Source organism: Cebus imitator, unplaced genomic scaffold (assembly GCF_001604975.1).
Source record: "Cebus imitator isolate Cc_AM_T3 unplaced genomic scaffold, Cebus_imitator-1.0 Scaffold135, whole genome shotgun sequence".
NCBI classification, from domain to species: Eukaryota; Metazoa; Chordata; class Mammalia; order Primates; family Cebidae; genus Cebus; species Cebus imitator.
In genome coordinates, this window is record NW_016107450.1 from 3,740,778 (window position 1) to 3,756,687 (window position 15,910).

Below are 15,910 nucleotides of genomic sequence, written 5' to 3' on the forward strand. Positions count from 1 at the left end.
GTTTCACCATGTTGACCAGGATGGTCTCGATCTCTTGACCTCGTGATCCACCCGCCTCGGCCTCCCAAAGTGCTGGGATTACAAGCGTGAGCCACCGCGCTCGGCCTACAAAAATTTTTTAAAAAATAGCTGGGCATGGTGGCACACCTGTAGTCCCAACTACTGGGGAGGCTGAGGCAGGAGGTTCATTTGAGACCAGGAATTCAGGGCTGCAATGAGCAATGATCACATTACTATTCTCCAGCCTGAGCAACAGCAAGACCCTGTCTCAAAACCAAAAATCCCTCTAACCTATAAAATAAGCACAGCAGGTCCTATTATATTTTACACAGGAGGAACTGAAGCTTGGAGAAGGCTTAAGCATACTATACAACCTCACACCCTCTCCTTATGTATCCAAATCTGTTTTAGCCCTAAGTTTCTATGCTGCCATTTTTCTCCGAACTCTCAAGTAAGCCCTATTAAGTACAGCAAAACTCCACCTTCTTGGCCCTTTACAGACTTACTCTTTAGGATAAAACCATTGTAGGGCCATGTGAAAGGAGAAGGCTGAAGGATCTAGACAAGCCAAATATCAGTTGAGAAATTAGGATCGTTACATCTCATCCACTACCAGATGTCTTTCTTATCTTAGCCAGTCTAATTTTTATGATTAAAAGTATCATAGCATTCAGGGGAAAACAACTTGGCAGAAACTTGCTGCTTACTTATCTAACATCTTTTTCTCCCCTTCTTCCATACCAACATAACCCCTCTTTTATTCTAGGTGGCACTATGCCCAGCTTTGAAAAAAATACATTTTCTGGACCTTCTTTCAGCTAATGGGAACTGTGTGCCACAGTGCTGATCAGTGATATGGAACCAAAAGTCCCTGGATGAGACTTCCAGGAAAACTCATTAAAAGGAAGGAGAATCAGCTGGCAGGAGCCTTTTGCTCTATGCCCTCCCCTTCTTCTTGCCTAGAATTCACAGATGATATTGGTGGTCAAACAATCATCTTCAAATCATACAGAAACGATGAGGAGTAAGGCCATACATTAAGGGTAGCAGAGCAGAAAGAATGAAGATATTTAAGACCCTGATGACAACAGCACCACACCATCCTAAGACCACCTTCTTCAGGACTTTTCACATGAAAAAAATTTACGCCTTTATTTGGTTAAGCCACATCTGATGGGGTTTCTGTTTATGACTATGTAATTGCAATCCCTGAATGATACACCCACAATTCCACCAATTTAAGTAAATGGTTTTCACTTTAGCCTATTACATTCTTGTTTTTTGCAACTATATTATCATAACAGTAATCATAGCACAAACTTTCCTATTTTGATAATCCTATGTAGTAGTAACAAGAATTAAATATTAATTGAGGCTCAACCTATATTCATTTCCTCTATAAGTTTTTTCACTTGAACTTATAACAAAAATTTACCCACATAGTATCATAATCTTCACCATTTTTTAAGAGTACCTTAAAAAATCCATTGTATTGATGTAATTTATCTGCTATCTCAATATATGATGCACTTAGATTATGTATTAGTCCATTTTCACACTGCTATAAAGATACTACCTGAGACTGGGTAATTTACAAAGAAAAGAGGTTTAACTGACCCATAGTTTCACATGGCTGCAAAGGCTTCAGGAAATTTATAAACATGGCAGAAGGTAAGGGGAGGCAGAAGAGAGAGAGTGCACAGGTGAAACTGCCACTTTTAAATCATCAGATCTCATGAGAATTCCCTCATTATCATGAGAACAACAGGGGAAAACTGTCCCCATGATCCAATCACCTCCCACCAGGTCCCTCCCCTGACACATGGGAAATATAACTTGAGATGAGATTTGGGTGGGTACACAGAGCCAAACCATATCATCCCATCCTGGCCCTTTCCAACGCTTGTATCCTTTTCACATTTTAAAACCAATCATGCCTTCTCAACAGTCTCCCAAGGTCTTAACTCATTTCAGCATTAGCCCAAAAGTCCAAGTCCAAAGTCTCATCTGAGACAAGGCAAGTCCCTTCCACTTAGAAGCCTGTAAAATCAAAAACAAGTTAGTTATTTCCAAGATACAATGGGGGTACAGACATTGGGTAGATGTTTTCATTCCTAATCTTCTTCAAATAGGAGAAACTGGCCAAAACAAAGGGAACAAAGGCCCCACATAAGTCCAAAACCTGGTGGGGTAGTCGTTAAATCTTTTTTTTTTTTTTTTTTTTTTTGAGATGGAGTCTCCCTCTGTCGCCTGGGCTGGAGTGCAGTGGTGCAATCTTGGCTCACTCCACCTCCCAGTTCAAGCAATTCCCCTGCCTCAGCTCCACAAGTAGCTGGGATTACAGGTGTGCACCACCACACCCAGCTAATTTTTATCTTTTTAGTAGAGATGGGGTTTTGCCATGTTGGCCAGGCTGGTCTCACCTCAGATGATTCACCTGCCTCAGCCTCCCAAAGTGCTGGGATTATACGCGTGAGCCACTGTGCCTGGTCATAATCATTAAATCTTAAAGCTACAAAATGATCCCCCTTGACTCCATGTCTCACATCCAAGACATGCTGATGCAAGGGGTGGGCTCCCAAGGCCTTGAGCAGCTCCACCTCTGTGGCTCTGCAGGGTATAGCCCTCATGGCTGCTTTCACAGGCTGGTGGTGAGTGCCTGTGGCTTTTCCAGCTGCATGGTACAAGCTGTCAGTGGAGCTACCATTCTGGGGTCTGGAGGACAGTGGCTCTCTTCTTACAGCTCCACAAGGCAGTGCCCCCATGGAAATTCTGTGTGGGGGCTTCAACCCCACATTTCCCCTCTCCATTGCCCTGGTAGAGATTCTCCATGTGGGCTCTGCCCTGCAGCTGACTTCTGTCTGGACAACCAGGTATTTTCATACATCTTCTGAAATCTAGGCAGAGGTTCCCAAAGGTCAACTCTTGTCTTCTGTGCACCCTCAGGCCCAACACCACATGGAAATTGTCAAGGCTTGGGGCTCGGACCCTCTGAAGCAACAGCCTGAGCTGTACCTTGGCCCCTTTTCACCACAGCTGGAGCTGGAGCAGCTGGGATGCAGGGTACAAAGTCCCAAGACTGCAGAGAATAGCAGGGCCTTGGGCCTGGCCCACAAAACCATTTTTTACTCTTAGGCCTCTGGACTGTGATGGGATAGGCTACCACAAAGATCTCTGACATGCCCTGTAGACATTTTCTCCATTGTCTTGGCTATTAACATTCAGCTCCTTGTTACTTATGCAAATTTCTGCAGCCAGGTTGAATTCTTCCACAGAAAATGGGTTTTTCCTTTCTACAACATGGTCAGGCTGCAAATTTTCCAAACCTTTATGCTCTGCTTCCCTTTTAAAGTTAAGTTCCAATTTCAAACCATCTTTTTGTGTACATATATGATTGAATGCTTTCAGAAAAAGCCAGGTCACCTCTTTAATGCTTTGCTGCTTAGAAATTTCTTCTGCCAGATACCCTAAATCATCTCCCTCAAGGTAAAAGTTCCACAGATCTCTAGGGCAGGAGCAAAATGCCACCAGTCTTTTTGCAAAAGCATAGCAAGAGTGACCTTTGCTTTGCTCCAGCTCCCAATAAGTTTCTCATCTCCATCTGAGACCAACTCAGCCTGGACTTCATTGTCCATATCACTATCAGCATTTTGGTCAAAAATATTCAAGGAGTTTCTAGGAAGCTCCAAACTTTCCCACATCTTCCTGTATGCTTCTGAGCCCTCCAAATCATTCTAACCTCTGCCTATTAGCCAGTCCCAAAATTGCTTCCACAATTTCAGGTTATCTTTATAGCAGTACTCTACTCTGCCAGGACCAATTCTCTGTATTAGTCCATTTTCAGACTGCTATAAATATACTACCTGAGACTGGGTAATTTATAAAAAAAAAAAAAAAAGAGGTTTAATTGGCTCACAGTCCCATATGGCTGGTGAGGCCTCAGGAAACTTACAATCATGGCTGAAGGCAAAGGGGAAGCAAGGCGCATCTTACATGTTGGCAGGAGAGAGACAGAGAGTGTGGAGGAGACTGCCGCTTTTACATCATCAGATCTCATGAGAACTGCCTCACTATCATGAGAACAGCATGAGGAAACCACCTGCATGATCCAATCACCTCCCCTGACACAGGAGGATTATAATTCGAGATGAGATTTGTAGGGTGGAGACACAGAGCCAAACATATCAGATTGTATCTTGTCTTTTAGAATATGGATATTCCTGCAAAAAATGTCTTCATGATCTGCTGTATTTTAGAATTCTCTGTTAAACATTAATTGAAATAAGATTCAAAACAAAACGTAAAACAATACAAACCTTCCTCCTCTCCATTTTCCACTTCCTGTACCCCAAATCATATAGTCATTAAGGAAAAAAAAAGGCAAGCATTTTCACCATTACACCTTTATGCTATCATCATAGGCATTAAATTGTTTTTCTTTTCTTTCTCGTTTTGTTGTTTTGTTTCTTGAGACAGAGTTTCACTCTGTTACCCAGGCTACAGTGCAGTGGCACAATCACAGCTCACTGCAGCGTCACCGAGTAGCTGGGACCACAGGCATGCACACCACACCTGGCTATTTTTTTTACATTTTGTAGATACAGGGTCTTGTTATGTTGCCCAGACTGTTTTCAAACACCTGGACTGAAGCAGTCCTCCTGCCTTGGCCTCCCAAAGTGTTGGGATCATGGGCATGAGCCACTACACCTGGCCTAAATTATTTAATTGAAGAAAAAAAAAAAAAAAACTAAAATAGAAGGAAAACCAAACTTCAACAAATAGTATGGGCTATTTGTTTCTTAATTTTAAAAAGTAAAAACTAAAACTTTCCTAAACTGCTGACTTTTACATACAACTTAGAAGAGATAAGGGAAACCACTCTACCTAGAATATGAACAATTTTAGATTTCTTTGACAAAGTCTGTCATAAAATGATTAGTGTGTTGGAAGAAACTCACTGACTTTTGCATAGTATATTACCTTTCTTCAGGGTTTTAGTATACACACATTTTGTTCAGCCTAGTTCATACCTAATGAGAGATAAAACTTGTGAAAGCTTATCTAGATAATGTGATTAGTTTCAGAAATACAGTCACGGGAGATGAGCAATTATACAAATTAATGTAGTCACTTTACACTGATGAACACATGTACCTTTTAACCCAAATTAAAATCTGAGAAAATACTTTTACTGTACATATTAAGATGTAAATTTTCACAAACATATTTGAAACTTCAACAAGGAATTTCTAACCTCAAATTTTATGATTTGCACTGTGATTAAGTATGATCAATAGCTCAATCAGTTAGAAACTCAAATATCAAAATAACAGAACTTTCCAAACCCACAGAACATACAACACCAAGAGTGAAACCTAATCTAAACTATGGACTCTGGGTGAAGATGATGTGTCAGTTTATCAATTTTATCAATTATGACAAATGTGTCACCCTGGAGGGCAATGTTGACAATAGCTATGCATGTGGGGGCAGGGGGTGTACAGGATATCTCTGTACCTTCCTCTCAATTTTCCTGTGAATCAAAAACTGCTTTAAAAAAATAAAGTCTTAAAAATGAACTGAACTGGCTGAGCACGGTGGCTCAAGCCTGTAATCCCAACACTTTGGGAGGCCAAGGTGGGCTGATCACAAGGTCAGGAGTTTGAGACCAGCCTGGTCAATATAATGAAACCCCATCTCTACTAAAAATACAAAAATAGCCAGTGTGAGCTACTTGGGAGGCTGAGTCAGGAGAACTACTTGAATCTGGGAGGCAGAGGTTACAGTGAGCCAAGACCAAGCCATTGCATTCCAGCCTGGGTGACAGAGCAAGATTCTGTATAAAAAAAAAAAAAAAAAAAAGAACTGAACTTTTGCCTCTTACATTCAACCAGCTTTGTAACCAAATTTTTCCCCAAAAGAATAAATCATCCACTTGAAACAATGTATTTTATTTCAGACCTTAATCGCAAATGCCTGAAGTTATAATTCTTTACAGATTTGAGGGTGGGGCGGAGATACAGTAGCCCATGAGCAAACAAGTAGATATTAATGGTAAGACTTGATCATGATATACAAACTCTGTGTAAATAAAATTTTCATCATACAAAATCTGATGACTCCAGATAGCCACTTATTTTCACATAAAATTTCTACATACTAAGCAATATGGAGGTCAAGTAAACTCAGCACCCAAAAACGATGGAAGCAGCGAGAGCTCCAATTGTGACTAAGTAATCTCACAGTTTCTTTTTCCTCTTTAAATGCAGATTCTATATGGCAATATTCTATGGTATGGGCACTAGTGTTTTCTAAACTGGTAAGGTTACTTGTACAGATATTCCACCATGATTTTGAAGTTGCAGGGCAAATTATTACCTGACATCAGTAGATAAAGAATGAGGAATTCCCTTATATTAACATTCAGACATTGTCCTGGGCGAAAGAAGCTAGACACAAAAGATGTACCTGCTGTATGACTACATGTACATGTGTTCTAGAATAGGAAAAACTAATGTACAGTGTTAGAATAAGATTAATGGTTGTCTGGTGCGAGACACACAAAGGGATAGGGGAACTTTCTAGGTGATAGAAATGTTCCTTATCTTCACTGGAGTGTATATTACATGAATGTATATATAACTTAGTACACTGCACCTTAAAATGTGTGCATTTTATTAATATGTAAAATTGTGTTTAAGAGTTTCCTTAAGAAACAGAAGTTCAACCCTTACAGGGTAAGTTGCTTCCAGAACATTACGTCTCTTCTGGCCTTCTGTAGAGCCTGAATTAGTAATCAAAGCTCTAATTATATTTTCAAAGGCATTAGTCTAGTATTTCTATGTGACTCTTGTCCTAATTGTTTACATTCACCTTCATCTGCAGTGTGGGTCACCACTGCAACAGCACTGTAAGAACTGGGAAGTGTGACATACTTGAGGCCATAAACTCCCACAAACCCCCTTTTTGCTCCCAACTCACACTCCAGAGTAGCCCTCTCTGAAATGCAAATGCTCATTTTCTCCCTTTTCCTCCTTCTCCTCCTGATGTTCTGAATGTACACATAAGTTTTGGCAGTCTAATTCAAATATGAACCTATTAAATATCCACCATTTATGTAGAAAGGACTAGATGCCAGGCACGGGGTTGGGAGCTTAAAATATCACATTAACTCAGTTAATCCTTTCCCCAACTATGACACCTAGCCTCCTATTTCTCCTCCCACTGTTCCTAACAAAGTGTCCAATACCTGAAGCCATTTCTACTCATTTGCATACTATTACATCTACAACATGATTTGTTTTCCCCATTTTAAGTATGTCTTTCTTCTAAAGTTCATCATCCTCCCAGACATCAGCCTCTGACACATGGCTTTACTGTGATTTGATCCTATCTTATTACATTTTTCTTTTAAACCAACAATCTCCTTGAGTGTTTTAATAAACCCAGCAACAATGGATACTACCCTGGGTACACATCAGGGCCCACAAGCCTGTCATTGTCACTGCCACCGACATCACTGCAAACCTTCTATTAACCATTTACTGTCAGCAAGGCTGTTATAGTAAAGTCTGTTAAATGCACCTTTCCCAGTTTTATTAACTTATAGTTGACCAATAAAATTGTATAAATCTTCTACATGCACTTAAAAAAAAAAACTAGACCAGATGCTATGGCTCAGACCTGTAATACCAGCAATTTGGGAGGCCAAAGTGGGGGGATCGCTTAAGGCCAGGAGTTTAGTCCAGCCTGAGCAACATACTAAGATCTTGTCTCCACAGAAAATTTAAAAATTAGGCATTCATGGTGGCAGGTGGCTGTGATCCCAGCTACGTGAAAGGCTGCGGTGGGAGGACTACTTGAGCCTGGGAGGTCAAGGCTGCAGTGAGCCATGATCGCACCACTGCACTCTAGCCTGGGTGACAAGGCGAGAACTTGTCTCAAAGAAGAAGAAAAAAATACAATAAAAAATAGCTACAGGCTCTCACCGTGATTGCCAGGCTGGAGTGCAGTGGTGTGATCATAGCTTGCTGTAACCTTGAACTACTGGGCTCAAGAGATCCTCCTCCTAGGCCCCCAGGCATGTGCCACCATGCCAGGCTCACTTTACATTTTTTAGTGCTGGGTTCTCACTATGTTGCACAGGCAGGTCTTGAACTCCTGGCGTCAAGTGATTCTCCCACCTCGGCCACCCAAAGTGCTAGAATTATAGGCGTGAGCCACCACCCCCGGCTTGTATGCATTCTTATTCAATATATAGAACTACCTACTTTACAGGTAAGAGAATATAGATACAAAGGAAACCCTTTCACGGCATACAGGCATAAACACCAGAAGAAAGACTGGAACAGCACTCATATTACATCCATACCACAGACCTCCTAATGTCTGAGAAATACCCATGTCCCCACTAGGGGCACCCATAGGTCTTTAAACAGCCAAAAATAACAGAGATGAGGAAGAAAAAGATGGAAACCAGGTGAGGTCTGAAAACACAATCTCAAGTGACCTTGGAAACAAAGAATATGGTGGTCCCCTCCACTCAGGTGAGGTTTTGTTTTCTGCAGTTTTGCTTTCCTTTGTACCAGTTACCTGTGGTCAACTGAAGTAACAGCAAAACTCTTGAATGGAACATTTCAGAAATAAACAATTCATAGGTTTTAAATTACATGCCGTTCAGAGTAGCATGAAGAAATATCTTGCTGTCCAGCCTAGGATGTGAATCACCACTTTGTCCAGCATATCCATATGCTATGTACACTACCTGCTCAGAAGTCACTCAGTAGCCATCTTGGTTATCAGATCAACTGCGGCAGTACTGATCTATTTCATTACTAGTTATTGTTGTGAATCTCTTATTGTATGTAATTTACAAATTAAACTTTATCATAGGTATGTACGTACAGAGAAAAAATCGTATAGATAGGGCTTGGTACTGTCTGTGGTTTCAGGCATGAGTGGGGGTCTTGGAACATAATCCCTTGAGGATAAGGGGGGACTACTGTGCTCTGAACAAGAGCATCTGAATTCCTTCCACAGAATTATACCCTGCCTGCCCACAGTCCCCTTTCTAGAGGTCTCTACTTTCAAGAGGCACCTTACCTGTTAATACCAGTCCTGCCTCCTAATGTAAGGAGAAGTTGGTGTGAAAATGCAGTGTAGATAAAACAACACAATCATTAGATACTTACCCTTGGTGCACTCACACACACAGATGCATGGGCACACACGTAGACACACAACTCTGCTGAGAATAACCCACTTGGAATAACCCTTGATAGTGTGATAGGAGGAAGCTCACTTCCTCCACTGACAAAAATTAATGCAAGGAAGAAACTGTAGAATACTATTTACCAGTTCATGACACCCTGATTATCTGAAAGACTATCATCTAAAATAATCTATGCATTACTCAGGCAGGTTCCTGAGTGGCAATAAATATTCACCTATGAACCTAACTCCATGGGGCATACCCTTAAAGACTAAAAGAAGGAATATGATTTACAGGAACTCTTCTGGAACCTGCTGGAATTTAAATATACCCTAAATCTCCAATAGCAAGCCAAAAAAGAACTTTCAAGTACAAGACGAATCTCGTAAGACGAGGTTACGTTGGAGTCCTTAAATGCCCCGTGGCTGCATAAGAAATCAGCTTGTCAAATACTCACTTTAAAAGAAAAAGCAATCGGATAAGAATAAAGCATATCTTCCCTCTCTGAAGCTGAGGTCAATTTAAGTAAGATACAAACTCCAAGGAAGGAGGGGTGGACTTGGAAGTTTGTTTAGATCTTTTCTAATGCTTCTCATTCTACAGTTACAATTCTACAGTTCAGAGAAGGAGCCTCGTTTCTGCATTCTTCTGCCAGATTCAGCTATTCACGCTAAGCAAAAGAGAAATTTTAAAAAACAAAGGTATGGCATGGAAAAATAATTTGAGCACTTTGGGAGGCTGAGGCAGGTGGATTGCCTAAGCCCAGGAGTTTCGGACCACCTGGCCAACATGGCAAAATCCCATCTCTACCAAAAAAAAAAAAAAAAAAGTACAAAAATTATCCAAGTAGCCATGCTTGGTGGCTCATGCCTGTAGTCCCAGCTACTCAGGAGGCGGAGGTGGGAGGATGGCGAGAACCTGGGAAGCAGAGGTTGCAGTAAGCTGAGATGGCGCCACTGTACTCCAGCCTGGGCAACAGAGTAAGACCCTGTCTCAAAAACAAAAAGTAATAAGAAAAAAATATGACCATAGAAAAAGCCATAAAATATTTTCCTAACTTCTCTACTTCCGGGCATCTGTCCTAAGGAAACAAATCCGTTGCTTACGTTATCTATCACCGTGCGTTCCTCCAGGGGCTGCACTGGATAGCGTGTCAGGACACCAGGCCCAGCAGAATTCTCCCACTGCACACCAGCCTGCTTTTGCAGAGCAGAGAAGCTGTTGGGCCTTTCTATATCCCTTCCTTCCACTCAGATATGGGCTGTGCAGAAGCACGGAGAACAACTTTTGATGCAGTTTCTGTCTAAAACTCTGGGTAAAAGTTCAGATGGCTGAACAGAGAAATGTGTATCATCTAAATCTAAGGTATCTCCCATGTCAACACAAAAATCATAGTTGGATTGAGGTTTTCACAAAAACATTTAAAGCCAGTGAAGCCCACCCTATCTCTCATCCTTCCTATGCTTTACCGAAACCTCCAACGCCTTTGTGCGCTAATCTCCCTACTCATGATGCCACGCCTTCCTGCGTTTTCCTTCAGATGTGCTTCGTTCGTCACATGCCACCCCAAGATCTGCCGTGCACATCATCCATCACTCTCCATGGAATCTGCTAGAATTGTGAACAAACTATCCACGCCCTGACCTCTTCACTGAACGTTCTCTGAACCTCCTCTTCAACAGCTCTGGTTCTCTGCCAAATATACCACACTCAAGTGGTTGAAGCTCATTCTCTCACTCCCTGGGGCCCTGGAAAAAAGAGGGTAAATATTTTTCTAAACTCTTCCCTACCACTAGGTGGTGACTCTTCCACCGTGCTTTCCAAAGCTAATCTCTGCTCCAACACCTCTTCTTTTAATGCCCACTTTCTTAGCACTTCATCACTCTTAGTAGCAAATAACCTTCTTCTAAGTGACAGAAACAAACAAACATCGTCATTGGACAAAAATCCCTTTGGATTCCTGCCCCCAAGCTATAAAAAGTACCTACACCCAGACCTTCCTTTCCTTCCTAGCACCTATCTCAGTGGAAGAGGTGAGTTTCTTCCTAACAAACTATCAAAGGTTATTCCAAGTGTGCAATATTCTCTTCTCCCTCCATCATCCCCACATAGTATATTTACTTAACCCCTATATGGCATCTACATATTCCACAAGCAAATACAATTCTCTTAAGTTTCATATACGTATGAATATAGTAATATGTAATATATATGTTGTATGTCTTACATATAGTATATATATGTATGTGTGTGTTTATATATATGTGTGTGTGTGTGTGTGTGTGTGTGTATATATATATACATGTATTTTCCCCCCTCCTTGCCTTGATCCATTAATACCCTCTAGTTATCTAGGTAACATGCATTCTTTTTTTGTGCGTGTGATGGAGTCTTGCTCTGTTGCCCAGACTAGAGTGCAGTGGTGTGATCTCAGCTCACTGCAACCTCCACCTCCTGGGTTCAAGTGATTCTCCTGCCTCAGCCTCCCAAGTAGCTGGGATTACAGGCGCCTGCCACCATGCCTGGCTAATTTTTGTATTTTTAGTAGAGATGGGGTTTCACCATGTTGGCCAGCCTGGTCTCGAACTCCTGACCTCAGGTGATCCACCCATCTCGGCCTCCCAAAGTGCTTCGATTATAGGCATAAGTCACCACGCCTGACCCATGACCAGGATTTTCAAAACACTGGTCAGTTCTTACGATGTCCTTGTGTTCAATTCTCAACACACTACTCTCTGATTTCTACTCTACTAACAATGCTCAATGCTTACCAAGAGCATCCACGCGGCCAAGCCCCAGGAAAACTTATCTGTCTTACCTAGATTGACTTTACTAGCAATGTGAACACAGTCTATGATGAACCTTTTATAGAAATGTTCTCTTCCTTTGATTTCTTTGTCAATCTCTAGTTCGCTGATTTTCTCCTACCCTTTGTTCATTCCAGCTCACCCTTTTCTTCCTCTGTTCATGCCTTAAGTATTCCTGTTTTGCAGGACTCCAGTCTTGGCCCTATGCTTGTCTTATTTTTGAGCTTCATGGTGAAGACCACTCAAATCTAAGAGTTTCACCTACACTTGATCTTGCTCCTAATAACCCATGTTCAGAAAGATCTCAGCATTAATTCCCAGACCCACATGTCTAATTGATTCCATTGAACTCTGTTGTTCTACAGATCCTTTAACCCTCAACATGTTCCAAACTGAACTCATCGTTTTCCCTTCCAACCCGTTCATGCTCCTATAATGTTGTATTGTTACATGAATTTCTCACTATCTATCTAGTTTACTCATCCAGAAACACAAGTCATCCTCAACTACCTCCTCTTACACCCAACATGTAATGAGTCCAGGGATTCCTGTAGATTTTCTCACTTTTAAATTGGTCGTCTTTTAATTTGTCCTCAAGTAAATTTGCTTGAGTTGTTAAAATAAACTCTGAATTAATCTCCCATTCTCTAAGCAAATGCTCTATCTAATCCATTTTGTGCACAACTGCATGATACCAAATTGTACATACAGCAAAATTTTAAGTATATAAAATTCTCATAGTAATTGTCAAGTATAGTCAATTTTATTCATATTTTTCTGTATTTTCCAAATGTTCCACAAAAATCATGCATTTTTGAAGCAAAAAAATTCTACTACTTAATAATGTGAAAACAAATAGAAATGATATCATACCATGTATCAGTGGCATATCTAGAAGACAACGCTCCTGTGTATGCTGAGGCCTTGGAAATAACTCGCGTCGCTTGGTGTTGACATAAAGGCAAATCTTCTTGCTCCCTACTTTCAGCCACAGCAGGAAGGTCAATGAGCAAGCTAGGACCTTGGCCATCATTCGGGATCATGCCTGAAGAGCAAATCCAGATGACAGTGAACACAAGAGGCATTCATTCTCCTTCAGTCATTCAACAACTAGGTATGCACACCTGCTATGGGTGGGGACTCTTCCAGGTAGGAGACTGAAATATTAAAGTAAATAAATAAAGTCTTCAGTATATCACATGATGATAAGTACAATGGTGAAAAATAAAGAAGGAAGGAGCATAGGAATTGTTCAACAGAAGATGGTTACAATTTTCAGTGGCCTTACTGAAAAAATGACATTTATGCAATATTAATATTACTAAAAAATCTAATCTTACTACAAATTTTTTCTTATCAACTAAGCTTTCCCAGTAAGTACTGTGACATTTCACTGATTTAAAAAAAATCCACAGAATAACAAATAAACCAAATAAAATCACTTATATTTTTAAAAGAGCTTTGTTTATAAATTTCAGAATTCTTTTACACTTGTTCTTATTTATTTACTTATTTATTGAGATGGAGTCTCGCTCTGTTGCCCAGGCTGGAGTGCAGTGGTGCAATCTTGGCTCACTGCAACCTCCACCTCCTGGGTTCATGCAATTCTCCCTGCCTCAGCCTCCTGAGTAGGTGGGACTATAGGCATGGTGGTGCATGTAAAAATACAGTATTTTTTGTATTTTTAATAGAGGTGGAGTTTTGTCATGTTGGCCAGGCTGGTCTCGAACTCCTGACCTCGGCCTCCCAAAGTGCTGAGATTATAGGCATAAGCCACTGAGCCCAGCCTACACTTGTTCATTTAATTCTCACATCAAACTATGAGTTAGAAAGAAAAGATACTATCAACCATATTTTATAGATAGGAAAAGTAAGGTTAAGAAATTTGGCCCATTTTTTACCAGCAAGTAAAAGGTACAGATTGCCATAATTTATTTAAATATTTACAACAAACTTCCTAACAAATTCTTATTAATTTTGATTTCTACTTAGGAGGGTTCACATAATAAGCTTGAGAAGTTATGGTGGGGACAACATTTTTAGACTTTACTTCTTATGTCCTTGCCAGTAGTATATTACACAATTATCATATTAATTTAAGAAATTAAAAGCTAGTATTTTCTCCTTATATTTGCCCAAATAAACTAAAGAAAGCTCCTCTAGTCTCACCACAATAGATCATATGTTGATATATGTATATATAGTCAGCACAGTGTAACTATCATATATAGGTGTCTGTGTGGGTATGTCCGCATATGTTATCTGTACACATCCTCACACACACACTATATAAAGATAATGTCTAAGGTACAATACATAGGATTCAACACCATGGTTATCTAAGGAGAGAAAGTTGGGCTGTGTTATAATGGTTTATCGTTTAAAAACAGAATAGCAGCCAGGCACAGGTGCTCACACCTGTAAACCCAGCACTCTGGGAGGTTGAGCAGGCGGACTGCTTGTGCCCAAGAATTCAAGACCAGCTTGGGCAACATGGTGAAACTCCATTAGCCAGGCTTGGTGTAGCGTGCCTGTAATCCCCGCTACTTGGGAGGCTGAGCAGGAGGATCACTTGAGTCCGAGAGGATGATCACAGTAAGGCATGATGTCACCACTGCACTCCAGCCCGGGCAACAGTGCGAGACCTTGTCTCAAAAACAAAAACAAAAGGAAAAAGAAACCCAGAAGCTCTGGGGTTGAGGGAGAAAGCTGAGAGGAACCAGCTATGAGGGTAGACAGGTAGCATTTCATAGAAACTAGAAAAAATCTGGAAGACTATAAAGCAAATCATGTTTATCCCTGCAAACGATTTTTTATTTCTACTTTTTGTTTATCCTCCAGGAACACACTTCACTGTTTTTTGTCACCAAGCATACAACCTCTTCAAGAACTCTGCCTTTCTTGTTCTCTCAGCCATATCCCAAGGTTTTCACACAGGGCTGACTTCCTTTACTCAAGTGTCAGTCAAATGTCATCCTACTAAAACAGCCAAATCACTCCATATAAATAAAATAGGACTCCTCCTCAAAATTTCTCTTTTTACTGCTTTATTTTCCCAGAGTGCTGGGTTTACAGGTGTGAGCACCTGTGCCTGGCCGATATTCTGTTTTTAAACAATCAACCATTATAACACAGCCCAACTTCCTCTCCATAGAAAACCAAGGTGCTGAATCCTATGTATTGTACCTTATGCATTATCTTTATGTAGTGTGTGTGTGAGGATGTGTATAGACAATATATGTGGACATACCCACAAAGACTCTTATATATGATAGTTATACTGTGCTTACTATATATACATATATCAACATATGATCTATTGTGGTGATTGTATTACACATTAATTTGTCATTGTCTGCCCTCACCAGAACGTGGGCTCCACGAGGGCTGACTTTATTTTGTTCACTGCTCTACCTTCATGATCCAGAGCAGGATTCCTATACAGAAAGCACCTGGCAAACATTTCTGAACAAACAAATACAAAACTTGCTTAATAAACCAACAATGAGTTTTTAAGTTTAAAAAATAATGAGTATACTGTTTTCCTAGGTAGAAAAACAAAGAAATATAGAGCTGATGTCCTGATTACAATGGAAGTTGCATCTATTGTGCATCCCATAGTCCATTCTACAGAACATGTGTATCTTTGATAATCTTCTAAAGGAGCTATGAGACTTCCAATTAAATACCTTCAGTGATTTGGGGATGTCATTTATTCAAACGATAAAAACAGGGAGCCTAAAATAATTGTGCCTAATCAAACAAGGTAAATGACGAGCCTAGAATTGGGCCAGATGCAATAGTTCATGCCTGTAATCCCAGCACTTTGGGAGGCCGAGGCGGGCTGATCACCTGAGGTCAGGAGTTCGAGACCAGCCTGGCCGACATGGTG

At 40.7% G+C, this 15,910-nt stretch overlaps 1 protein-coding gene across 1 annotated transcript in view; it reads right to left on the bottom strand.

Moving 5' to 3' along the window:
• PATJ (PATJ crumbs cell polarity complex component) overlaps positions 1-15,910 on the bottom strand; it is a 413,527-nt gene that overhangs the window by 258,734 nt on the left and 138,883 nt on the right. Inside the window, exon 21 of the mRNA XM_037743097.1 lies at positions 12,892-13,063. Within this exon, the coding sequence (XP_037599025.1) occupies positions 12,892-13,063 (172 nt within the window). The remainder of the gene's footprint in view (positions 1-12,891; positions 13,064-15,910) is intronic.